The sequence below is a fragment of the Symphodus melops genome, assembly GCF_947650265.1.
Source record: "Symphodus melops genome assembly, chromosome: 13".
Taxonomy (NCBI): Eukaryota; Metazoa; Chordata; class Actinopteri; order Labriformes; family Labridae; genus Symphodus; species Symphodus melops.
In genome coordinates, this window is record NC_136703.1 from 11,578,136 (window position 1) to 11,604,725 (window position 26,590).

General features: G+C 39.1%; 2 protein-coding genes across 2 annotated transcripts in view; both read left to right on the top strand.

Annotated features, from left to right (window-relative positions):
- Window positions 1-7,172: 7,172 nt before the first annotated feature.
- LOC306833957 (homeodomain-interacting protein kinase 3-like) lies at window positions 7,173-12,328 on the top strand. Its single transcript, XM_079359624.1, has 11 exons — window positions 7,173-7,253; window positions 7,998-8,227; window positions 8,318-8,509; window positions 9,101-9,282; window positions 9,463-9,586; window positions 10,299-10,418; window positions 10,527-10,592; window positions 10,710-10,894; window positions 10,988-11,200; window positions 11,567-11,796; window positions 11,986-12,328. Exons 2-11 carry the CDS (start codon window positions 8,033-8,035, stop codon window positions 12,153-12,155), a joined length of 1,677 nt encoding a protein of 558 aa, XP_079215750.1. The 5' UTR covers window positions 7,173-7,253; window positions 7,998-8,032; the 3' UTR covers window positions 12,156-12,328.
- A 68-nt stretch (window positions 12,329-12,396) lies between these two features.
- The window catches only part of cntn3a.2 (contactin 3a, tandem duplicate 2), a 39,545-nt gene continuing 25,351 nt past the window's right edge, over window positions 12,397-26,590 (top strand). The window contains exons 1-8 of the mRNA XM_079359622.1: window positions 12,397-13,283; window positions 15,882-16,019; window positions 17,349-17,484; window positions 20,958-21,133; window positions 23,329-23,424; window positions 23,590-23,793; window positions 24,671-24,773; window positions 25,124-25,308. Of these exons, the coding sequence (XP_079215748.1) occupies window positions 15,965-16,019; window positions 17,349-17,484; window positions 20,958-21,133; window positions 23,329-23,424; window positions 23,590-23,793; window positions 24,671-24,773; window positions 25,124-25,308 (955 nt within the window). The 5' untranslated portion in view covers window positions 12,397-13,283; window positions 15,882-15,964. The remainder of the gene's footprint in view (window positions 13,284-15,881; window positions 16,020-17,348; window positions 17,485-20,957; window positions 21,134-23,328; window positions 23,425-23,589; window positions 23,794-24,670; window positions 24,774-25,123; window positions 25,309-26,590) is intronic.

Below are 26,590 nucleotides of genomic sequence, written 5' to 3' on the forward strand. Positions count from 1 at the left end.
TTGATTTATTTCTTTCTGTACCCAAGTGAATTATTTTCTCGGAAACTGCACTGTAATAGTTTTTCATATACGGTACTTATTTATGTAGATACGGTGCAGCACATACTGAATCTTTCTTCTGCGTTTATATCTGATCTCCAAGAAAAGAACATACCAATCAAAGTCCATTTGAGCTTGTGTAGATTCATGCAGGTTGTTATAATAAAAAAATAAAAAACCTATGCAATAGACTGACCTTGTTTTATTGATCGCAGATGTCAGACAAGCTAATTCCAAGCAGCAAAACTGAACTCTGAAAACAATATACTCACATTTATGCACACACACGTGCATGCACACACAAACGCGGCACGCACACACAAACGCGGCACACACACACACACACACACACACACACACATACACACACACACACACACACACACACACACACACACACACACACACACACAGAGACACACAAAAGTAGGCTAAAATATATATAAGTAATGAATATTAAGATAAAAGGACATTTGTATTGTCATAATATAATAAAATGTTTATACAGTATATAGATTAAATAAATAGAAACAGCTACACAACCTAACCATTCCGGATTCCAGGTAGTCTATATGTGGGACATTACAACAAGAATTGTTAAAAAGCGCATTACTTAAATCTGCAAATTTTCCTGATTTTATGAAATAAAGTGGCTGTGCATATTAGGACAGGACAGACTCCCTGCATGAAAATTCATGACACATGGCAAGTTGTTCCATTTAAATAATCTCCTCTCCCCCATATTTTACCACACTTAACACCTCCCCTCCACTTGTCCTGACTAAAACGAAAGCATTAAAATAATTTTAACTCTTTTAACACTTTATGTGTAGCCATTGGCAGAATTCATAAACAACTGAGAGGCACAGGAAATGTCTGTTCAGATTGGCATGAGGACGTGGGCAGTAATGTGTGTGCTGCCACCTGCTCCTTTTTTTAATGTTTTCTGCTCAGCAATTCAAAGCTGTAGGCAGCAACGCTAATACCGTGAGTTTGAATTTAGGGTCTCTTAACTGTGGCTGTAAAGGCTTCCACAGATGATGACGTCAGTGCCATTTTTTAATCTTGTCAAAACTTCAAGGTTGGCCTTGAGAAAGTGATACAAACTGTCAGCACACTACTGTAAGATGCTCTCTCAGGTTGATGCAAACACTCCTCAGGAGCCCTTGAGTAAGACACTAAACCCCAAATTACTGCAAGGTCTAGTACTGCCGCTAAGATTAAGATACATTCGAGCCTTGTTGTGCCTCTTAAAGTTGTCTTATGTTGACTTTAAAACTCATTGTAAAAACTGTGACCATCAGATCTCTGACACAAAATGACTCACTTGTGTGAAGCTGGCTTTTGGTTCTGTCACATTGATAATTACTCTGTTTTTGTGACTAATGTACCGGCAAACTAAGCAAAGGGAACTTCTTAATAATCCTTTGCCACACACAGGAAAACCCCTTCATGAAAAATATACACTTGTTACAAGTAGACCCTCATAAACACTGACAATAAAAGGCTTAACCTGGCATTTGCTAGATAACACTACAGACTAAAGCCTCTGAATGAGTTCATCGAGTTGAATCTAACAGTCTCTCGCCAAACTGACCATTATGAGCTCCACAAAACATGCCTTTATGTCCCCAAATGTGTCTATAAAGGAAGGGAAATATAACATAGCTACAGTGGCATTTTACAGTGATCAATACTGTATCTAATCATCGTTACAATTAATTACTTGAGTAACCTTGATATAATTAATGAAGCTGTGGCAAAATAATTAATAGTTGCCTCTGCTACACAGCAATGGCAGGATCCTCAAAGCATCACAATCTGCATGAGTTTGCATGAATGAATTAGAGTTGCTAATGAATAGTCGGACTTTCACTCACACCAACATCTGTCACTGCGAAAAAAAGCTTTAATTCACTGACTACTGTCTGGATATTGTGCTACCCACACTTTCATAAGCTACCTCTTAGTGCCATAAATGCAGTTTGATTCAGAATACTTGAACACAGTGACTAACAACGTAAACACAGTGCCAGCCAGGTTATGTGTAATATGTGTCTCAAAGGATCGGAAGTTGTAATTAGGGAAAAGCGAAGCAGCTCCTTTTCTGTCAGTCTGCAAAAGTGTCTTTGGGTGAGTTGGTGAACTCTAAATTGCTGGTTATTGCAGTGAATGCTATGTTTTGGAACACACACAATGTATTGGAAAATAAAAACAGACCATTTATCCTTTATATCCTTTTAAAATACAGCCTAAACATGAAGACAAAAACAGATCTGCTTCCCTGCTGATATTTCCCTGACTCACTCCATGTCAGACCTCACAAGCAGCTTTCTGCTTGGAGCTTTCTTCTTTCGCCAAGTGAAATTTTTATTGACCTACAGGAGGATTTATCTCAAAGTGGATCTATCCCTTCATTAGCCCCTAGCAAGGCCTCCCTATCAACAGTAAGAGAGAGTAAATTCTTGATCCTCTAAAGTAATGGACCTCCAGCCATAGAACTGCAGTATGCAATAAAAGGTATGCTGGCCCATTAGTCTTCTATGTGAGGCTGTTGAAAAGAGTCTGGCTAATGAACTAAGGACACCAGAAATGTTTCTGGAGAAAAAAGAATTAGCATGGGAAACTGAGTATAATAAGAGAGACAGAAAGAGAGAGCATCATTAAGAGCATCTGCTGTGATATATATATAAGTGAACTTCAGACGATTGACAAGCTTGTAGGTGTGAGATGTTTTTTTTTATGTTCAGACGTATTATACAACAGTGCAGAGGGCTGTGAAAAGATTTATGGTTTTGTAAAAAAGTGATTACAATGAAATTGAAAGTGATGTAAGCTAATATATTTAAAGCAATAGCAGTCCCATTTTTATGAAATAGTAAAGAGGCTTTGTAACGCTTTGTCCTTTACAGACCAATTGAGGAAATTTCAAATTACTCTCCATTTACAAATAGACAAATTTCCTCAAATTTCTGCCTTTATTTGTGTGACAGTGTGTGTCCTATTGAGCCTCCACTTCCCAGTCTTAATACGCACATACTTTCCCCAACACACATCCTGCAGGGTTCTGTCAGGTGTGCAGTCTGGAGTTGAGCAATACAGTGTGCTCAAGAAACATCATAATTAACATCTTGACTCCCGTTTGAAGAGCATGCATTTTAGATTTCCTTCACCACTTTCGGGGAATTTGCTGTGTTTCGCTCTCTGTTAACGACCTGCAGAGTGAGCAAATTAAGCGCCGATGTTTTCCTCTGCAAAACTGGGTTAAACATGGGGGTCGTTGCATTGTGCGATAAGAGCAGATCTTGCAACCATTTGCACTTTTCTTTGTGCTTTCCCAAAATTAGACATGCTGGTAATACAGGAGAATTTACATTGAGTCGTCTGAATGGTTGAGAAATAAGACCTAATGACTTTTGCAGCTTAACACACAAGTTCAAGGCATAATGCTCACTGTCACCATACACACACACACACATATCCCACGTGCGCACTTATGCACAGAGCCCCACACACACACAATCATGCAGACACACTCACAGACAGATAGTAAAGGAAGTAATACCTTCAGGGGTTTGCTATTTAGATGGGTAATCCGTTGGCCCTGAGAGGAGTGGGATAAAATATTCCTGAAGGAAGCTTTTCACAACAAGCTCCATGCAGGCTCAAGTGCATGAATAAATTACAGGCATAATTAAAGGAAATGTCAAATGGCTGCTGTATGGAGCATTATTAATGATGCCCCGGCTATGTTAAAGGAACCTAAGCCTGAAATGAGGATGATCAATGTAGGTTTAATGGGGTTACTAGTAGGCCAAGGGACTTCGGGACCCACCATAATGCAGTTATGCTTCACTGAGGCATAGCACAGATATTGAGCTGCTGGTGATGTACACAAGGGTAACATGACTGTAGTAGTAAAGAAGAGAAATTCAATGTTTGTGTCTGAGTGAGAGAGAGATAAGCAAAGAGTGCGAGCAACGGAGGCTAATGAAGGCTAGTTGAGTGAGCGTATGAACGAGGGAGAAAGAGAGGGGGAAAGAGTGTTGGAAGAGAAGGCAGTTTCTCTCCAGTCTTGTCATGGGAGATTCATCTCTTCAACATGAACCAAAGCTGTCAGCCGATGCTTATCAAAAAACATTGAAGCGTCAGCCATTTCAGCTAAAGCCAATTTCTATCCGTTGGAGAATCCACTTTTGAGTTATAGTCAAAGTCTAGTGAAGTAAATTTTCTTTATAAAGCCTATCCCAAATTTGTCTCTCAGGGATTTACAGTTTGTACATCATACAACGCCCTTTGTTTATCCTCAGACCCTCAATTCAGAAAAGTGGAGAAAAAACTATCTTGCCAAAAAGAAAAACAAAGAGAAACCTCAAAAAGAACACGAGAGGAAGGATCCCTGTTGTCATCTGGACTGATGTGTGATGACAGACATGCTGGTGTATAAGAAAAAAAAATCTGTTTTAGAATTCAGTAAATAATGTATATCATTTATTAAATGTTACATAAATATTAACTTCAGCTAAAACCTCCTGTTAGGCCTAATGTCAGGTAATCGCACCAATAAGCCATTGTCACGTTGTCTGTCAATATAAAAAACAATGCAGTGGTGCTGTTCTATTCAATACTGGAACCTGAGATGAAAGACGCCAAACTAAATTCAACCCTCATTAAGCTTAATTAAACAGACCAATATATTTGCCGAATGTGACATTCACAGTAAATATAAAATAAATTAAAAAAACAACTGGAATGTCACTCATATCAGAATCATCAACAGCTCTCATTTTGAATTTGTTCATTTTAACCACAAGCACCTGCTCCATTAGCTTCCCACAAAAAAAAAAAATCTGAGCAGTCAGCTACAAAGAAAAACAGGTTCTGTTGTACCAGTAACACTTCAGTCTCCTTTCAATCAGAGCTTAGTTTGATTGATGTCATTCAGCCCCCATGCATGCCCCACTTGCACACAAAGCAGCAACACTCACCTATTTTGGAGAAATTTTAACACCCCACTCTGCAGCTCTGTGTTTTCAGCCACTTGTGTAGCTCATTATAGCCTATTTTGGTTTTCTGGTACATGTGCACTTCAGTCACTATGAGCTCTCAGTGACCCCATATAACCAGCAGTCGCTACTATATAAACTCACACTGATTTTAAGCTGCCTGCTTAGAAATGACAGCTGAAAAACATTAGTTGAGGAAAGTATGACCAGGAGTCAGACCTTAAACTTCACAACAGAAAGCTAACCAGAATTATCACGAAAAAGTGTTTTACTTTTTATACTTTACTTTAAAAAGGAGTTCAATCAAATGACAAGCACATAGGCAGTTTTTTCGAGACACTATAATCACTTCCTGCTAAGACTATTAATGACTATCCAGCTTTCAGCACAGTCACAGGAGGCAACCCTGGCAGGTAAAATGTTAGGTACCAGTTCATGAATCTAATATGTCAAGTGAAATTTAACACGTTTCCAGATAAATTATTAAAAAAAAACAAAAACAAAAAAAACTGCAGTGTTACTCTTCAAATGGAAACAACTCTTTTTTTTAGAACAACTTTTAGCCATAGTTGCCCTCCTTTTAGTCCAGATGTGTGTTTCCATAGCTAGCATTTGCATTTCTTTTATTTGTTTTTCTAAAGACATACACTATTTTAATAAAATCAGTATGGAATGCAATAGTATTTAAAAATGTGGACTGGCACCCAGTGAGATGTAGCCACAGCTTCACACTCTTCACCATCGCAACTTGCAGCGTATCACAGCATCCTTCCTACTGAAGTAATAAACGATGATTCTAAATCCTAGATTAAACTGATTTAAACTGCTTATAGTGTCTTATCTGATTCATGTAAAGCTCCTCCAGCTTCCACCTGGTCTGACTTAATTGAAATTTCCTTTCTGAGACCTATTGATTTCTAATGGTTTTCATGCACAATAGCTTTTGTCAAATTTGCTGCTGATGGTTCAGTCACCCATGCCATGGCAACCCTCTAGCTGCCAAATTAACAGGACTTCTTGGTCTAATTAAGGAACACTGGATGCCTATTGCATCTCTACTGCAGTAACTTTTGTTTGAAAAATGGCCAAGAGTGGTAAAATATTGCTTATTGCAGCTATAATATTTTCTATTACTTGTCTGTGAATGAATATGTTCAAGCCAAGGATACATTTGATTTGCATGTAATTCAACAATATTTTCCTAATAAAATTTCAGTTGTTGTCCTTTTTTTTGTCAAGCTTTTGGTACACTTCTAGATATAGACTACAATTAGTCACACTACAACCAACTCTCCCCATCCCCATGATGTATTTTATGCAAAACTGCATCGCGCCTTTGGTGCTGGTGTTTTTTAATTGGACATATCTATCTATCAAGGGGCAACAGTAGCTCTGAAATGCCAAATTGTAATTCTGCAATTGGCGTTTAGCATTGGCTCGGGGAAACACATCTCTCTCCCAGAATTGTCCCAAGTCAACCAAAATAAACCAAAGTATCAAAACCAGGCAGAGGACAGAGTCTCTGCAGAAACCACCACACATAAGTGATGATTGAGTGGCACACATTGTGTACAGTATTTATCTATATTTTATTTTTTGAGAAAAAGGTACTGACTCTACACTTGCTTTCAGACAGTTTCTTTTGACCCCATTTGCATCAGTTTGGTGATGAGAAAAGTGGCGCAGTCCTTTTGTTTATAATGGATTTATTATTGCCAGCAAAATGCCAGCATCATGTGCCACTCTTTAAGTGAAATGTACATACATGCTGATTTGTCTATCTGACAGTCAAACAACATAACTATCTATGAGGAGACTTGAACACTCTTGGGATCACTGTTTGTGCTCTAAGTGTTGCAATGCATCCATATTGAGAGGCTGATGAATTACTGTAAAAGAGAACAACAACAAACAAACAAACAGGAATTTAAACATAAATAACAGAATTATGTGTTCCTCTGGCTGTTTAAGGTTCCATTCTATTCTATTATGACATAATGATGGAACACTCAACTGTCACAATGGGGAGAGTTTTCTTAAGACCATAGCTTTTTCCTTTTTGTCATTTCAACTCTGATTGCTGGCTTGATAACCTCAAAACTATCTGAAAGCACTTTGTCTTGAAAGAAAGAAAGAAAGTTATTTCAGGAACGTGGGAAACGTTACCAAATATCAAACATCGACATCGCTGTCATCTTTGAACATCTGGTAAGTTGGATACAGTCTCCAAACCAATCTGTTCACCCAAAGAAAAATAACACAAAAGTGTAGATTCAAAATCACATTATCTTGTTTATTGCAGTTGTTTATAGAGTTGATATTGCTTAAATTCATGATAGCCTACAGATACAAGACATTAACATGATTTGCAGACACTTCCAGAAATGATTTGCATCTTATCTCTCATAATTTTCTTTTTTTCAAAGTGTATACATAAATGTTAAAGTTTCTTTAGTATGTCAAGCCTGCAAGCAATCAAATATTGTGCTATTACACATATAATACAGGATTTTACAGATAATACTGGTATTTAATAGCAGGATTTAAATGTGAATCAACCCAATCAGGAAAAAAATCCAATTTGTCAATTAGTATAAGGTTCTGAGTCATTGGCATTTTTATTTTCCCCAATTTTTAAGATTGTCATTTATTTTTATTCTTTATATTTTATCTTTTGAATAGCAGACGATTGTCGACAAAAGGAAAAGAAATTAAGATGAGCTTAGAATTGATCAGTATGTTTAGCTTGGTTCAAGTTTAATCAGGTATACATTAAATATTAACTCTGTTAAGAAGTACAACTAAGAGTATGTCATTTTTTTGTTAATTTTCAGCTTCAGGTCAATTGTTTAGATAAAATGTATTGTACCTTTTCATATATCAATATCAGACCCTGAGATGTAAGATATGACTTTGGATGTCTAAATTCTGTCTTTTCTGCTCTTGTCTCAGGTGTGAGAAATCATTCACAGATATAATACAGCACCATGAATCGTAAAAACTTCTTTAAGGTAGTTGCTGGAGTCCAAATCTCCTCAGCCTCCTCAATCTATGAGGTGCAGGCTCTCCTTGGAAGTGGCGCCTATGGAGAAGTTGCCCAATGTATTAAACGAGACACTGGTGAAACAGTGGCTTTAAAAATCATCAAGAGGGGCAACTGCATTGCCAATGCAAAAAAAGAGGTGCAACTCAAATTCTATGAAACTTTAGTTTGTTTTATTTCACTTTGAATTCCCTCCAAATCTCTCTCTAACATCTTGTATATTTACCAGATGGTGACTCTTCAAAAACTGAAAGACCTCGGCTCTGACAATTTCCACATTGTCAGATGGAATCATTCCTTCACTTTCCAGAGACGTTTCTGTCTGGATTTTGAAAAACTGGATATAACTCTCTGGGCATACTTGCTAAAGAGTCCATTGAAGTCTCTTGGTTTGGCAAAGATACGCCCCATCTTCCAACAGGTTTGTTTGTCTAGAAGAAAAGTTGAGACTTTGCATTTTGAGGGTTGAAGGAATTGCTTAAGGTTGCACTCATGTGCAAATCCTTCATAGTAAACACTAATTGATTTTTAGAGCACTATAACAATAGAAAGGTGATAACTTGCCATTAATTACTCACCACTTCAAAGAAAACAACAACAACAAATGAAGCACACTGAAGCACACAAAAGACATTTTTTTAGGATGTTTCTTTTTTATTTCTAATTTTAAAGTCACATTTTTGCATCAATGTCTACTTACTTTTGTTCATGTTGATCTTTCATCTAAATATTTTTCCAGTATATTTTGTATTTTAAAGGGTTATTCTCTCAGTATGTCACATTTCTTCTTGTGCTCTAATTGGCATAAATGCTTCTTTCTTAACTCTGTAAAGCTCTTTGAATGATGTGTGAATAAGTCTTTATAAATAAACTTGCCTTCTTTCAATTATTTAAAAAAACATTTCTTTAAGCTGTAATTTATCAAGTATATTCTATTTTTTGTTGCAATAACATCCATCTTATACATGTGTTTTTATTCTTTCCTTCTGTTGACTTTTATTTGTGACTTCAGCTTGCTACAGCTTTGGAGTTTCTGAAGAGGGCAGGGATTGTGCATGCAGATCTCAAGCCTGAAAACATAATGATGATTGACCATGTGCAGCAGCCCCTAAGAATCAAGGTCATTGACTTTGGGCTGGCATGTGACAATCCTGCTCAACAGACAGGTGTCGAGATTCAGACTATATTGTACAGGTAAGTGACTTACCTGTATGTGGGACAGCTTTTTCATTAATCAAATCAATGAAACTCTACAAGTTGGCCTCTCAAGCTTTCAGTCAGGCTAAAACATACAGTATATATGAAAAGGGAATAATAAGTGCACACAGTAAACGAGAGTTCAATGTTTTGTTCTGTTTCCCTCACTTGTCTCAGATCTCCAGAGGTCCTGCTGGGAGCTCCTTTCAACCAGGCGATTGATGTTTGGTCTTTGGGCTGCATTGCTGCTGAACTGTTAATGGGCATCCCATTGTTCCCTGGATACGATGGATATGATATGGTCAGTGTTACTTGGTAACGATGTTGCACTTAAAACATACAGAAAAATCAAAAATCGATTTAGACTAGAATGTGTTCTTTTTTATTTTGTGAAGTCCCCATATTGTGTGACGGTAACAAAAGGTAAGCCAATTATGATTGCCTTATCACTTATTTTCAGCCTTTTCTTTTCTTTTACTCTTTTTTTAAGATAAAAACGTTATTATGGAACTACAATTTTACACATTTTGCCTCAAGAAAACTGACTTTAAAATAATTATAATGATTATTTATACTTCATTAATCCAATGAGAAGAAATTCATTTTTACAGTCTGTCTAATGACAAGCTACAGAAACATAGGCTGAAATACACACACACACGCACAAACAGGATCCTATAGACATACATTAATGGATTAATAACTCAAAAGCATCTCAGGAGCACCAGCTCACAGAGAGCTCTCCTGAGGTGGTGGGGGGATTCTGTGCCTTGCTCAAAGGCACCTTGGCGGTGCTCAGGAAGTGGACTGGCACCTCTCTAGCTCCCAGGCTAATTTTCGGACTCGGTCCGTGTCTGGACTTGAACCGGAAACGCTCCAGTTCCCAACCCAAGTCCCTACAGACTGGGTGACTGCCACCCTAAATTGTTGACTATCTTGGAGTGATTCTAAAAACAAAAGAGACTCTGAAAAAGGATATGGAAGTGTAACATGTAGTTGTGTTGTGTCCACAGATGAAACTTATCTATTACACCATTGGAAAGCCTTCAGACCACATCCTGAACAGTGCAATGTACACATATGCGTTTTTCTGTCCAAGATTCACTGAACATGGACACCAATGGAGATTTATGGTAACATTTCAATTTACATATTCTCAGCAAAAAGTTTATATCTGTCAACATATTTTTTGTTTTTGTGCATATGGAATTTACTTAAAAAGGAATACTTTCTTTCTTCAGTCAGAATTTGAGGCATACAAATTTCCTGTCACTGCCCCAATAAACAACCTGAGTAATCTGATAGAGGTAGGATGACTCATTTAGAAAACATGTTTTATACCCCAAACATTAATACTTATGACAAAATGTAAAATCAAAAGCTAAACCTTAAATTATCTTTCTGATTTTTTGAAAACAATCCAGTACAAGGTGTCTCAAGATCTCTTAGGAGAAGATTCAAGAGCTGATAAGTGTGACCGGGCAAGCTTCGTTGACTTGCTGACAAAGACTCTAAAGATAGACGCTGCAGAAAGAATAATACCAAATGAAATTCTTCAGCATTCTTTTATAACTATGAGCCACCTCAGCCAATTCAGCAACAGCTCCTAGTAAGTATAGATTTAGAATCTGTGTTCATTTTCTCTCCTTTATAGAATTGTTGTGTTTGATGATGTTTGACTAAGAGATTTGTTATGTTTCAGTGTAAAGTCCAGCAAGGTGCTGATGAAAAATTGTCTGGATGTGAGCTATTGTGATGGGAAGGCTGTGGATCAGGAGACTGAGAAAATCCCTGACAGCCCGGACAGCCCAGATGAGGGTAACGATGCTGGATGGGGTGACAGCGCACAGAGTGAAGAAAACAGCCCAACAAAAAAGAGAAAAAGGAATAGTAATTGTCCAGAGACCAGCAGCAGGTGAGTGTACAAAATACGTTTTTAATATGACATGTATATGAGAAAAAGTAGCGGTATCAGCCAGATAAATGATTATTATTTGATCAAACTGTGACTATGGACCTATATGTTCTTTATTAGTCCTTAAAGTTAAACAAGGAAGATCCTTAAGTTTCCATTCTGTTGTATTTTTGAAGTAAAAAATACAAAAAGATATATTTTTTTGTACTTGTAAAAGCCTATGCTTCATAGTCATATAGATATGATTGATGAAGACAGAAATAGTAAATGAATTATATTAGGACATGTTAGGTCAATATAATTTAATGTAAGTCTTGGCTAGTACATGTCCATAAATGACCTTTCTTTCTATTTCAAATTCATTAGATTCAAACGATATTTCGAAAGTGGCCCAGACACCCATGCTTTGAAAAGGACAAAGAAATGCCTGGACTCCTTGCTAACCGAGACAAGTGAGCGAGCAAGCCCAGCAGAGGTGAAGCTGCTGAAAAGAAAGAGGGATGAGGCTGATGAATGTGTGACCTCAGATTGCATCTCTCCGACAAAGAAAACGAGGAGTGCCAATCTCAGCCAAGAACTGACGGGCAGTGTCAATAGTAAGTTCATCTATATATGGCAACACAAACACACACTATGGCTCATCTTATTTTCTTATTTTAAATGAAAACAATGAACTGACCAATTCTTAGATTTTGTCATCCATATGCAAATATTTTTATACATGGGATCAGATTTTTTAGATATTGTTACTGCTTGGTGTAAAGTAAAAACTTTCTTTCTGTTAGAATTGTTCAGCAGCACAGAAGTAGCCTGTTCAACCTTGACTCTGGTCAATCATCCTATGGAGAGGGAAAGAGATGATGATGACTCTTCAGGCTTTGAAGAAGAAAGAACCTCTCAAGTAAAGTTGAGAAGAGCAAGCTTGAATGAGAACCTGCAAACTGATAAAAACTAATGTTGTACTGCAGTGAAAGCTGGAGGAACAACACTTTTATCTCTATTTTGCTCGTTCTTTCTCTCTCTCTCTCTCTCTCTCTGTCTACATCCCTTTCTTTCATGGTGTGCAATCTCACCAAACCAATTGCCCCAAGAGGGATAATAAAATGTGAATTGAGCATTCAATGAAAAGTGTGATCACTAATCTATTTTTGTGATTTAGTGCATTCAAAATAAACATTGATTGTTTTAGAGATAGATTGCAAGATTTTAATTTGCTGTGCAATATGATGTGCAAGATGGGCGAGTGCAAAAGCTCAAAAGAGAATTTCTGACTTCTTTCCATAAAGATAAGGCAATTTTTGTGGATCACGGATATACATAAAACTAAAATTTTAATGTAGGATTAGGGAGAGTGTGTGTTTATTGCCTTGAGCCCCTCAAATGTAGGATCACCACTGCTGCTGTAGCTCCGTTTGGTTGCAACATTGCTGTCTGCCGCAGGGGGGCGCGGTTCCACACCAGGTGCGCTTTCCTCCCTCCCGCACCTTCCCATCTCAGCGCTGCTGTTGCTGCTGCTGCTGCTGGCTCTGGATGCTCCGTCGCCTCCTAGCCGTCGTACAGCCCTCCTCCTCCTCTTCTTCTTCGTCCTTTTTCTTCACAGGAGGAGCTGACTTAATGCGCATAATAAATCATCTGTGCATGATTCCTTCTCAACCCCAATTTGAGCCTCGCGCGTGTTGGATAACAGACCGTAAACATAGGCGATAGTCGAGCCTCATAACTGGGGTGGTTTCAAATGTGATTCAGCGCAGCAAACAACGTGGGTGTTGTGTGTGTGTGTGTGTGTGTGTGTGTGTGTGTGTGTGCGTGCGTGTGTGTGTGTATGTGTGTGTGTGTGTTTTTTTTTTTTTTTTTTGGGGAGTGGAGAAAAGAGAAGAGCAGCGATATGAGACGCGTGTGTTTATGCCTCCTGCACTCCCCGTAGTCTCTGACTGACCGGTTCTTTTTTTCACCTGTATGAACGACCTTGCGATTGTGACCGAAATTTTCCTAACAAGGTTTTTCCATGGAGGATCAATCAGTTGCTTTTTCCGCGAGGGCTGAATTTGGTTGCTGCTGGTCGCAATATATCTCAAGATAAGAGGTAAGACGGTCAAATAATTAATGAAAAAAATATTCAGCGATTGAGCGCGTGCACAAATCCAAATACAGAAATCTACATTCTATACCGCAGTGTTTTAAATGTATATATAAATTTTCACTTGTACCAGCCTCACACGTCGGCCTGTCTTGGTACTATTCCGAATTGGAAGTATAATGAATTTGATTTTTATTTTATTTTTTTGTGTAAGGCTAAAGCAACGTGACGTGCCCTCCCAACTGCAGCCAATTCCTACACACAGAGTAGTCTCATTCTTGTGGGTTACTCAGACACAGGCACACTTGATAGTTTTATTTTATTTTTAACGAAGGCTTGTTATGTAGCTCTTCATTTGCCAAACTGCTGCATACCTGCTGCTACATTACTCACATGGTGGTGTTATAGGCTCTAAAAGCTCCTGTGGTTCCTACCTGGTGTTATGCACAACACCGCAACCTGGATTCACTTCACCTCACCCTCTAAAATGTGTTGCTACAGTACATTCAAACACCAACACATTTTGCATGGCCAAATCAGCCTTGGGTGGAGTATGCACCTGCCGATTAAAATAGACCCCAATTATATTCAAGAGTTCCTATAAGGATCCTATCACAGGTATCAAACTGTAAAGAAGATAGTTTCCACAATCCTGGGTGAGTCTTGTGTCAATTATAGCTTCATGGCCACTGAGATAGTTAGTGTAGAAGGTGCACACTCAAACACACACACCTTTTGTATCCTGCAACATTCACCAAGTAATTGCATACTGCTATGCCACGATGTCAGCTGGAATATTTGTGATGAATGCAGCTCAGGCCTTCAAAGTAAGTACACTCCCACTCTGCCAGCTGGGCTATTTGTTCAACCAGCGTGTTACTTGGATGCAGGCAGGGTGTGATGGAGGTGGAAGATACCATGATTATTTCTTTCTTTTTTTTTTTTTTGGTTGTCCGTTAAGCTAGTAGTGTCAATTAGTGTCAGGCAGGGACCCTCTTGGATTGAGAATTATTCACCCTGTAAAGCTTGCTCGCCACCTTTTATCACCGTCGTGGTAAGCACCATTATCCATGGGAGCATGTGTGATTGTGTGTGTCTGTGCATGTGGGTGGATACCTACGTACTTGTGTGAAAGTGTGTGTGTGCAGACGTGTGAATATCTGAGTGATCTGCTCTCTGTAATATCACTGACACATTTGTGCAATTCACTCTTTTGCATTTGTAAATAATTTATTAAATGTGCCCACAATAAAGTGCCACATTGCATCAGCTGTTACAAATTCCCATCCCTGAAAGAAAAAAAAAACCCATTACAAATGCAAACCATAACATGCAAAGTCGACAGCAGTGTAATACCCTCTGTACCTTCCAAACACCAATCCCCATTCCTGAGGTGCCAGCAGTTTGCACCACTTGGGGCCTATCACTGACGTATGGCATGCAGGACTCTTCCAGAGAGGAAGCATACCAATCCAATTTTGTCGACTTTGGGAAAAGAAAAAAAGGACATAGCAAACATGAAAGGCAGAAAAAAAAAAAATCCTGGCAGAGACCCCACATGTGTGATTTGACATCCAGGCAGCTAACAAACAATTAGACCCTCAATAAGTAGCGCTCTGAACCTGGCTCGCCCAGGGATTAGGCCACAAATGAGCTGCTCGTCGTGGCTTATGTCTTCTAAATGATAAGTGTGTGTGTGTGTGTGTGTGTGTGTGTGTGTGTGTGTGTGGAGGCAGGGTATTATATGTGTTGTACACGGTGTGAAAGTGAGTTTGGTGTGTAGGTGTGTGTGGGTTGTGTGACATTTAGCAGATTGGTGTTATTATCTGTGTCTGCCCTTACTACATCTTAAACACCGCTTGAAGAAATTTGTGTTTTGAGGGGGTTTGGCTGTGCTATACAATTTTACATACACTCTAAACACTCGTATATGTCAGTATGCACATGTGTGTGTTTGTGTGCGAGACCCAATCGCTTGACTATTGTGTCGTTGCTGGTTCTCTGTTGTGTGTATGTTTGACATTTCATAATTTCATCATTACTCGCTCGGTATCCTCCACCAAGAAGTGGGTGCATCGCAATTTGCAACACATGCTAGGAGCAGACAGACACTTGCCCTTGATTATGGACCTGGGTGAAATGGCTGCCTCATCAGGCTGTCTTGATTCACCCCAGCATGTGGGGAGACACATGCTGCTGTGGGTGAATCTAATTGATTGGATGGCACCCAATTCCCAGGTCCAAGTCTTCCTCAGGCAGCCAGAGTGAATCGGTCCAAGTGAAGGATGAGCTTAGGCGTTAGTTGCTCCCTTAATAGATTGGCATGGGCTGCCTCCCATATGCCTCTGGTATCACCCTCAGACATCTCCGGGTGCAAGTTGGCCAAACAATAGGGCAGAAAGTGACACCGTCTTGATCCTCTGATTAGATTTGTGATAATGGACGGAAGGAATGAGACTCCCCATTTCATTTAATCATACTTCCACTACTAGTTTTGTATTACTTCCTGTTAAGTGATTAAAAGGCTTAACGTCAAAAGCTGGAAAAGTAATGTTTTGAGTGTGCTGAGTTAGGTGTATGACAACAAAAGTCTCTCCCCAACAGGTCAAGACCCCCTCTCTCAGAGAACACCAGTGCCATTTTAAAGCTTATTGGATGAAACTCTCATTTGCCCTTGGCTGCCAAAGATGACGTTGCCATGGAAACAGCTTCTACTGTTATCAATCATCGACTGTCTGGCAGGTAAACCACCTTTTTTTATGTGAGTAATGATTCTTTCACGTTTGGACATTTACAGTTGTGGGGATGATGGCTGAAGAGAAGAAAATCCTGTCAGTGTCAGCGATGATAGGACGGCTCTGGTTTAAAGAAACACTCCTCAGTATTGACTTCTATTCACATCACAGAAACAATACTCTCAATCTTCTTCTTCACTGCTCTGTGATTGTTACCTGGCGCGTTACCTGGAAACATTGGCTTTTTTTTTCTTGTTGGGGACACAATTTCTCTTGTCAATTAGTAGAAATTCAACACAAACGCAGAGCAAAGACTGTTACTTCTTTGACATAGAAAATGTACAATAAATGTTGTCCATCCTAGGAATTACTGTATGCTAACAAAACTTAGAGCAAGGATAACACCTTGGAAGTCCGCATGAATCAGAACTTGGAGAGCACTGCACCTGTTTGCTGTGTCACACTGATTGGGGATAGAATCACAAGATAGAAGAAGATGGGAAATAACGTTGGGATGAATTTGATTGGCTTTTTTTTGCTTCAACAAGGCTTTTATTTTGGTTGAAATTGGTTGAAAAATGAGTAAACACCCTTGAGTGCAGGATGAGTCATCACATATTTGAAATGTTTAAACTGAAGATATGGTTATTTCCATGTAAAGAAAATATATATTAAACTATATATGGTAGATAATAGCAGATTAATGAACATTTAGCTCGGCCTTTCCCTGACTTAGTATTAACATAGTCAAACATGATTAGTCTAAAGTCTACTTGGCCTATTTTTTGTTGTCGGGTGTTTTGGGCTCATTGACGCATATTTCAAACACATCATTGAACTATTTGTCTATGGGTACACCCATATATTTAACACATTAAAGCTGTATGATGTCCAGGAAAATGCATTTTCATTTCATAAATTTCTTCAAAAATCTAAACTTTAACATCATTTAAGGATCAACATTTTACCAATTTTTCATTAAGAATTCTTGTTTTTCATAAAAGTGCTCCTATTGGTAACTGCTGAAATTTCGACTCACTGTGCCAGGAATGGTTTTCTGGCATCACTGTACATTCTCAGCTGTCCATTTTATCCACTTTATTCTTGCAGAAGGATCAGCACTTCTCATCATCTCAACATAATATGAAACATATTGAGTCCTTCCTCATGCTTAGTAATGTCCCACCTCCCATTTTTGAAAGAGACCTGCCTATTAGACCCAAATATCCCATTTCCTCCGGGAGAATGTGGAATTATGCAGGCCAGACTCTTTAAAAAAAATTGCACTTTTTTCCTCCGTTTCTACGCTCAGGCTGTGACTGTTTTTCTCTGACAGATTGTCTGGACAGTGGGTCGTACCATGGTCCAAGATGGAGGATGGAGCCGGGTGATTTGTTTATTCCCGTCGACTCTATAGAAGAGGAAGCTACTTTGACATGTGATGCTAAGGGAATACCCCCACCTCAGTACAGGTAAGAGCACATTGAAACTAAGGTGCATGGCATGCATGCATGTCTGATAATGTATGACGTAAAGCATTGCCATTGTATTTAGTCTTGTAATTGTACAATAATTTATTCCTTTTGAATTTGTTTTAATCTCTTTTTTAAAGGGCCCATATTCAGCATACTGAGCAGTTCATTTGCGCTATCTTCCTAAACTTAACTTACACTAAACAGTAGAAGGGTTTCCTGAGATGTCAGTGTCATAAGTTATCCGTCTTTAATGTGAAGGTCAATGATCAGTGCAAGACATAACTTTAAGGGCCTCGGGACAGAAAACAGTTACTTCAGCTTTGAAGCTTTTAGTTATATAAAGCCAATATTAAACAATTACAGTAAATTAAATAGGGCGTGTTCTCTTTTTGATGTTCTCTGAATTAAATTATAATGCAAACAAACACACACATCACATCTGCCTCTAGTCTTACCAGATATGATCTGGGTCACATGCAGAGGTGGGCACAGTTAATCAAATATGTTACTGTGTTAACCATCAATTCTTTAGCAAAGATGTAAGCTTCTACTGTATATCAATGAATCTGTTCATTTCGATAAATATTTAACTGACGTTAAAATAAATGCGTATGGTATTATTAAAAAAAAAAATCTTTTAAAGGGTTAATATATATATACACATATACCTCCCCTGACTAGTATGTCACGCTTCATACTGGACTCCTGCATCATTCTCACATCAGCCCACTCAGCCTGGCTGTGGATAAAATAGGGGTCTGGCAGGACTCTGGTCGAAGTCTGAGCAAAAAATGTGGCTGTTTGCATTCGCCTATACAGCTCCTCTGGGAAATATCCAGAGTTTTTCAGGAGATTTATGGAAGTGTGAAAGCCCTATGTGTCTGTCTGTCATCCATCGTGGAGAATTGTTATCCCAGCCTTTCTTCCTCTTTCCCCAAAAATAACGTGAAAAAGGTCTACAATGGATGTTTACTTACAACACAGTACAAAAAAAACAAATGTGTAATTAATACAAAAAATAATTTGAGCAAAAAGCTGTGTGCGTTGTGGATGGCTGGGGTCTCCAAAGTTCTGTGAAGTCAAAGATGGGTGGGGAACATTACGTAAACCCTTTCAAGATCCACTCAACATAGCCGCCGCATTGTACACATCTGTCAGACAACTGACAAACCAGCAAGTCTTTCTCATTCATTTTTCTTACCGCTCTGTCTACTGTTCTCTTCTGGTCAGAATATTCCAACAAAAACGGTCTCGCTGCATACGCAGGGCTCCTCAATGATTCAAATCCAGTAAAAGATTTATTCCAAACGCATAACATCCATAAAGATCCACGGATTGATTCAAAATATCCGCCACTGTTGAGCTGTTTTCTCGGTACTTACTTGTGAACTCTGATCTTTTTCGTGATCTCTCATTTGTAAATGAATAAAAAAAAAAAAAGAACATCGTTGTACAGAGTTGTACATTTACAGAGCCGTGCCAAACTCTGCACATGTATCTTAATGTTTCTTATGTCATAAAGAATATTGCGACCATGCAGGTTGCCAGACACCAGTCGGCATCAACATCATTGGTTACAAGAGTATTTTCAGTTCAACAGTGGAATTAGTGTGGCACAGACGAGCTGACTGAAAGCGGTGTAGAGAACGTACGCTCATTATTTCAGGCTTTTCACGTTCCCCGCCTGAGACCCAGGTATTTCCATGTACTGATTAAAGGTGAGATGAGCATGTTTAAGGTGGTGTCTTGTCAAGCGGGCTGTGCTTTGCGCTGCATGCCCTCAGCACCTCTCTAGCTCCTCTCTTGAAGTGTAAATGGGCTCACATTGCTCCCTCCTCCTCCTCCCCCCCCCTTCTTATTTCCCCTGCCAGTCACTCACAAAGAGATGAGACGGTCATTGTATAGCGGCATAAAAAGCCAGGAAAGGAAACTGTGTCTTAAACAGAAACATCTCTCCTCCACAGCCAGTTATAAAAGTGATGCAGTGGGATTTTTCTTTGAACTCAAAACACAGGGCGACTTGGCCAACCTTTACTTGACCTGCTTGTTGAATCGTGTGGCTCTCCACTGAAGAATCACCTGAAATACTCCAGATTTTCTGTGGTCAGGATGGACAACATGTGTTCACAAGATGGGACTCAAGCAGAGAAATTGAGTTGGAATTCAATCACCCGCACAATGTTGAGGGCATCACTGAACAGCAGAGACTCTTGAGAGTAGGTCAAAGAAAGGTGAAAGCGGGTGACATGGGGATAAAAGGCTGAATGCATGCAAGTGGGCACATAAGCATGTCACAAGGCTAATCTTAGTACACACAAGAGCAGTAGTATCAAGTAAAAATGTCTAGAATACGACAGCAGGGATTCAGTGTTTGGATTGGACAAACAGATTTTCTTTTTGAGGTTGATCTTGAAAGCTTTTGGAAAGTTACTCAATATGGCCACCATGTCTATCATTTACTCATGAGCACACAGAAGAATACAAGTTGTGGCTGAATAAAACAAACAACAGCTTTATTTTCTGTGCTTTGAGAACAATTACGGAGACCTACTTGAAAAGTATCCTTGAACCTATCAATACTCTATTTTGAATGGTAGATAAAAGACAGTGAGTGTTGCAGTCCCAGGAAAAATGAATCTTTTCTCGCTAAAAACAGAACTTGTTCAAATCAATGAATTAACCTTGTGTTTTTACAAGTTCTTTCAGGTGCTGCATTTATCTGATTCTTTATCTGAGCCTTCAGCGAAAAAGTTGTTTTTTTCCTTATATTCCCCACGCCTGTTATAGGTGTGGGAAGATGAAACAGCAGGGTAAAATGTATCATACCCACTTTAACTTCTTGTACAGTGGTAATATTTTCTAATATGAAGTCAAGGGTGGAATAGTATCACATAATAAAATAATGTGACTGAGGAGATATTTTTATCTAGTTAAATACATGATCATATGAAGGAGGTCATCTTTTCTATGGAACTTGGAGCTGAAGAAAAGAATAAAGGAAACTACATAAAACTGCGTAACAATAACTCGAAATGTAGATTTGAGCATTGCAGAATTATGGCTTATATCCCCCCCCCAAAAAAAGGAAACTTTTTTTTTGTTTTTTAACAAAAATTTATTTAACGGTAGGAAGCATGACATTTCTAATAACTTGCAGTTTATACAATTTTCAGATTTGAAGAAGTGAAAGCAACAAAAACACTTCAGTATAAAGTTTGTTTGCTTGTCAGGAAAGTTGAAGCTCAGCAAGAAAGAGTTGAAGGTAAACTTCCTGCTGTTGGCGCTTCAAGCTGCAGTCCTGTGTTTTCCTGAATACACCAGCACAAGCACACAGTATATTATTCTTCCTTCAAGTTGAGTTACTGCAGTGAGTTGTGTTCTCCGCTCACCTCCTGTCAGACCACCTTGGTTGGTAGAAAGAAATGGACGCTGCATTTTGCCAGGGACTGATGGTGTCTTTGCCCTCACAGATGGTCATTGAATGGGACTCTCATAAATCTGGGCCTGGATCGCCGGCGGCGTCTGTCTGGGGGCAACCTCATTATAAGCAGTCTGGACCGCTACCAGGATGTAGGGATGTACCAGTGTATGGCGTTCAACACTGTGGGAGCGATCCTCAGCAGGAGAGCCAGTCTGCAGTTTGCCTGTAAGTTGAAATCAGTGTTTGCCATTTTTTACTGAGAAACGAAACAGAAGTGACACTGCACTTAGCAAATAATGCAGACGCACACCAAACTGAGTGGGAATTATTTTGCAATATGTATCAGACTGTTGTTCGGTTGTTTTGAAGCTACATTAAATGTTGAAGCAATATGGGAGCAGTCTGAGCGTGACAACTGTTCCTTACTTATGATCATACATGCAAACTAAGAATAACTACTTAGCTTGATCTAAAGCCAGCTTGCGTTTTATTGGATGATCTCAGGGGAGTTTTAGTCAGCCATATTGCTTAAGCACTGTATAAAGAGTATGTGAATAAGGCGTGATGCCTGAGGAAAGCTGTGTTTACTTTGATATGCTACAACTGTTGCACAAAAAGAACTTTAGAGTAATGCCAATAAATCGAAGAATCAGTGATTACTTTATATCACATCTGCAGTGAGGCTATGTATAAAAGAATACCTCAACAGCAATTAGGGTTTGCAAGATTAATTTTACTCGAGAATGTTTATCTACTGTACATGCTTTGCTGATAAGAGATTTAAGTCGTGTCACATTTAAAGGCAGTGTAGGTAATTTTCTCCAGATATACTTTTTAAGATTTTGGTTCTAGGTCCTGACTTTAATTCATGTGCTCTGAAAAAGAAACTAAAGAAATTGGTTGTCTGTAGCAGTTATAAATACTTAAAAACTTTGACCAATGTTGGCACTCTGTATGTGTTTTATAAACCAATCAAGCCTCTCTACCCCATTCTACCACACTCAAAGCATGAGCTGAAATCTGCTTCTGGACCAATGGCACTAGTGCGTGTAAGTGAGGGGCGTGGCTTTTTGAGGGAGCACAGAGGGGAGGGGGTGAGTGAATACGAAGAACGGAGAGGATGCTACTTTCAAAGTCATGCTAGTTTTCAAAAATTACCTACCCTGCCTTTAAATAAAAAGTGGCTGTAGCAAAGTCTGTGAATTGAATTGATTGGAGAAACCTTCAGAGTTTGATATGGATCGAGAATGAGGGTATAATATGTGTATGTTTGCCATGTTTTACAATTTTAATGTTAAAGAATAATAAAAATAACTAGTTTGATATAAATGATTATAATTTAAATTAGACCGAGAATACAAACAGACATAATAAATGCAATTTTCTTGGGGAAAAATGGAGGCTTTGGATGTTTACACTCTCAATCTTTACTTTTGACCAACAAGAAGTGTCGGTTATACTACCCTCTGCTTGTATTTTGTAATATTTTTCAGAATCAGACATTTCTGGTTGTCAACCATAACAGGCCAAGTGGAAAGTTACGTTCAGATATTTATAACAAATATTCCATACAAAGTTCTGAAAACCAATCACAAGCCACATGGCTGCTATTCAGTAGTACATTTTCAGCTGTGGTTTTTAAGTGGATGCACAATGTCCCTGAAGTGTATTCTTCACAGTTAAGTTCTGCAATAGAGCAGCGCAGTCAACTTAATAGACCTATCAGTTGGCAAAACATTCATAACATTGAGAACAAGGTTAGTTAGCAAGGTGTATTGTGAGTCACCTTTCAGCAAAATGTTATAATGATATATATTTTTTAGATAGCTGGGCTTCTGAATCTTCCTGATTCAAACTCAGAGGGTGCAGACGTAGAGTTTAGTGAGGAATATTGCAGACTGGAACATGTCCCATTGGTGCGTGTGAAACAACAACAACAAGATCACATTCTATCCATTTCGATCAAGTTTGTTTGGGTTTTCTACCAGTTCTCAACTTTTTTTTATTTTTTATGGATGGTTTGTGAGCCTCTTTACTTTAATTTTATTTGTGCATTTTTATTATTTGAAGGAATAATTCTAAAATCTTTAAACTACTTATATTCATTTGACATACCTAGCTTACACATGTTTTGTAGAGTTGTGTACAAAAAACCCTCATAATCTACATCCCATGTAGGTCCTTCATTAGAATTTCTGCTTTGTATTTTCACAGTAAGAAACCCTTCCCTATGTCTGAGCTCTTTTCTCTCCCCCCGTCTCTTTCGCTCTCTCAGGCGTAGCAGAAGTGTAATTCTCATGGCAACTTCCTTATAGGCTCGTGTCAGTGTCTTGCTCAAAGCTTTTACTCAGCTCTGCTGCACTGTGATATATGAGATCCTGTGGTGATCTTTTCTTTTCATTTGCTTTACCCTTCATCAGACTTAGATCATTTCAAAGTCCACACCAGAAGCGCAGTGTCGGTGAGAGAGGGACAGGGAGTGGTGTTACTTTGTGGAACGCCCACTTCCTCAGGAGGTAAACTCTCCAGCCTTCATCTTCAGTGTTTTCAAAGGATTAAAGTATAATCTTTACACGGCTGATTAGCCTTTTTTTAATCACATTTAATACTCTAAATCACATTAAGCATCTTTTTATATGGTGTCCACGATTAGCTCATATTCATCCTTGTTTGTCTTCCAGATCTCACATACGCATGGGTCTTCAATGAGTACCCATACTTTGTTCAACAAGACAATCGTCGCTTCGTCTCACAGCAGACAGGAAACCTCTATATTGCCAAGGTGGAGCCCTCTGATGTGGGTAACTACACCTGTGTGGTGATGAACAGCATCACAAAGGGCAAAGTCCAAAGCTCACCCACGTCTCTGATCCTTCGGACAGATGGTAAGATGCAGCTTACGTCCGCAATGTGACAAGTACGCCTTTCAGGCATATATTAAAGACCTTTCCTTTCAAGGTTGCTTTAATCATCATACTAGTGTGAGTGCTCTTTGTCGTGTCGTGCCTCGCTGTAGTTGAGTCACCGAGCGCTAATGCCTGTAAGTAAATAAATGCTCCTCAATGTAGGCCAGCAAACAAAGCACCCAAATCTCTCCTTTGCTGACTTAGCTGTCTTATAATTCGCATTCCCTTTTAAAAGCTCTCCCTTTGCGCCTCACACATGAAGTGCCAGGCCTGGGTCCCTGGCAGTCTGTTGTTCTTTTCTCTGTTATGCTTTCATAGAAAGAGTGAATAAAGATTGCCTCTGGAATGAATAAAACATAAGCCATACGTCATTGGACCATTACATTGAGTGTTCCGGTGGCTCAACCAGTTAGTTTCCACTCAGTGTACTGTACATGTAGCTGCATAAATTTAAATCCTATCGCATCGCTTTCTGATCCCGGCCTCGATTGTCTCCCCTGAATACTGATATTAACAACAGAACAGTTGAGTTTGGGTGCTGCCCAGTCAAGCTTTGAAATAATAGATAAACAACCAGACTAGCTTGAAAAACAGGATTCTGAATATACTGTATTCATTCTACCAAGAAGAGGTTTAAATTATTCCTCGCTGGTTTTCCACTGCACTCTGGTGACTGCACACTTAAGTGATGTACTACTACGAGGTTTCCCCATGAGAGAATGTTTGCTCACATTTCTTTTATTCCTCCCATGTTAGTTTTGCAGTGCTATTGTTTGGACCATAATGCAAACCTTATTGCTTGTAAGTCATGAATAATGGAGGACTGAACAAGTTTTCTTGTGCTTGCTCTTCATAGGAGTGATGGGTGAATACGAGCCCAAAATAGAAGTTAATTTCCCAGACAATGTACCCGCTGCAAAAGGATCAACAGTTACGCTGGAATGTTTCGCCCTTGGGAAGTAAGCTGGATTCAGTCAAGCATGTTTTCAATCTTCTGCTGCCTTTCACTGCACATGAGGAACCTATGGATCTATGTGTGGCGAAGTTAATGGAGCAATTATATTTCTCAAAGTGTATCATCGAGCTGTGATTTGTATAAAAACCAACAGATTTAGCTTTTTGTTGCTGGATTGAGTTAACTTGAAACCTTTCATCCACAAAAAAAGAAAAAAATGACACTGAATAGGCTTACGCTCCATCGCTCACTCTATTGCAGGATTATTACAGACAACCTGTGCAACAATCTAAAAACTTCAAAGGAACGTGGATGGGAATCTCTGCTGAGGCTTACCTCTCCTGTGTCTTTCAGCCCCGTCCCAGAAATCACCTGGAAGAGAGCTAACGGCGTTCCCTTCCCCAGCAAAGTGAAAATGAAGTACTCCAATGCTGTTCTGGAGATCCCTAGTTTCCAGCAGGACGACACTGGAGGATATGAGTGTGTGGCTGAGAACAAGATGGGCAAGAACACAGCCACGGGGAGACTGGCCTTCTACGGTATTAAAGGGTTTTGTTTGGCTGTCTAAGACAACGCAAAAAAAATGTATTCTTTGTAAAATAATGAAAAGGAATTATGAATAATCTTTAATAAGGTCATCTTTATTTAAAAGGTCTTTTTCATTGTATTTATTTACATGAACACAGTCGGAGGAGAAATCTGTTGGAGGCTATTAGATGGTAACAATGCTTGGCCTAGATTATCTAATTATTCGGGGGTTTCAAGGATCCACTCTAAACCTTTGAAAAGGCTCATGTAGCTAGCTACCACCATAGTATAACACAAGGGCCTGATTTACGAAAGGTTTGCGAAACGTGGATAAACTTGATATCGACGGCAAACAGATATGCAATCTGATCTACTAGCAGGTCATTATTCAGGTTTTGGTCTTTGCAATGTGCAAGACAACATGCATTGTACATTTAGTACGTTTGACTTAATAAATATGAAATATGGAGCGTTTCTACCCGAGTGTGCAAAATTCTGGAAGGAGAAAATGCAAAGAAGTTTAGCACACATTGCAACTTACCACGCCTGAAAATAAACAATACACTTTTACATGTTCGAATGACACAAAAATTTACTACCATTTAACACCATGATGAAACGTTTTACCTATCTTAGACAAACAAAGCTGAACTTTCACAGCCACTGTAGGTTAAAGAAGAATAACATTGACATTCATGTCTTCCTATGTCCTTTTTTTTATCCACATCACACTTCTGGCTAGGATTTCCTCTTTCGCGGCTTGCCTTTCTCTCCCCCAGCTCGTCACCTCCATTGTGCTCCTCTACATAGGGCGCACTTCTCCTTCCTCAGCAGTCTCCGGCTGTGGGCCGTTTGGTTTGGGAGACTTCAACATTGCTTGTATCCCATCTTCAATCCCTTTTGCCAGGGCATTTATGGATATTGTCAGACCAAACAAGAGCGCTGACAAGTTGTCTGATTTGCGCAACAATGGCCCGAGTGTCTCGCCTGAGCGCCCGTGCCACGGAGGACCCAACGTGCACCTCCTGCACAGTGTATCGCTATCCATGTTCAAAAGATGAAAGGAAGAGAAGAGAGGAGCTGTTTCATGGTGAAGTCTTATGATAAGCCCAGTTTCCTTCTGTTCATCGCCTTATATCTCCACCTTCTCTTAATTTCATCTGTTGTTCTTCTTGTTTAACCAACTGTAATTGACGTTTTACTCCCCCATATCACTTTTCTTGTTGCAATAATCATTTGCCTCTTCCTCTTATACCTCTGATTACATGGGACTGAGATTCCATATAAAAAAAC

Excerpts from the sequence above, each read along its gene's own strand:
- LOC306833957 (XM_079359624.1), top strand. The coding sequence starts at position 8,033 with ATGAATCGTAAAAACTTCTTTAAGGTAGTTGCTGGAGTCCAAATCTCC. Across the intron at positions 8,228-8,317 it reads TTGCCAATGCAAAAAAAGAG|ATGGTGACTCTTCAAAAACT; the intron begins GTGCAACTCAAA and ends TATATTTACCAG. Across the intron at positions 10,419-10,526 it reads GACACCAATGGAGATTTATG|TCAGAATTTGAGGCATACAA; the intron begins GTAACATTTCAA and ends TTCTTTCTTCAG.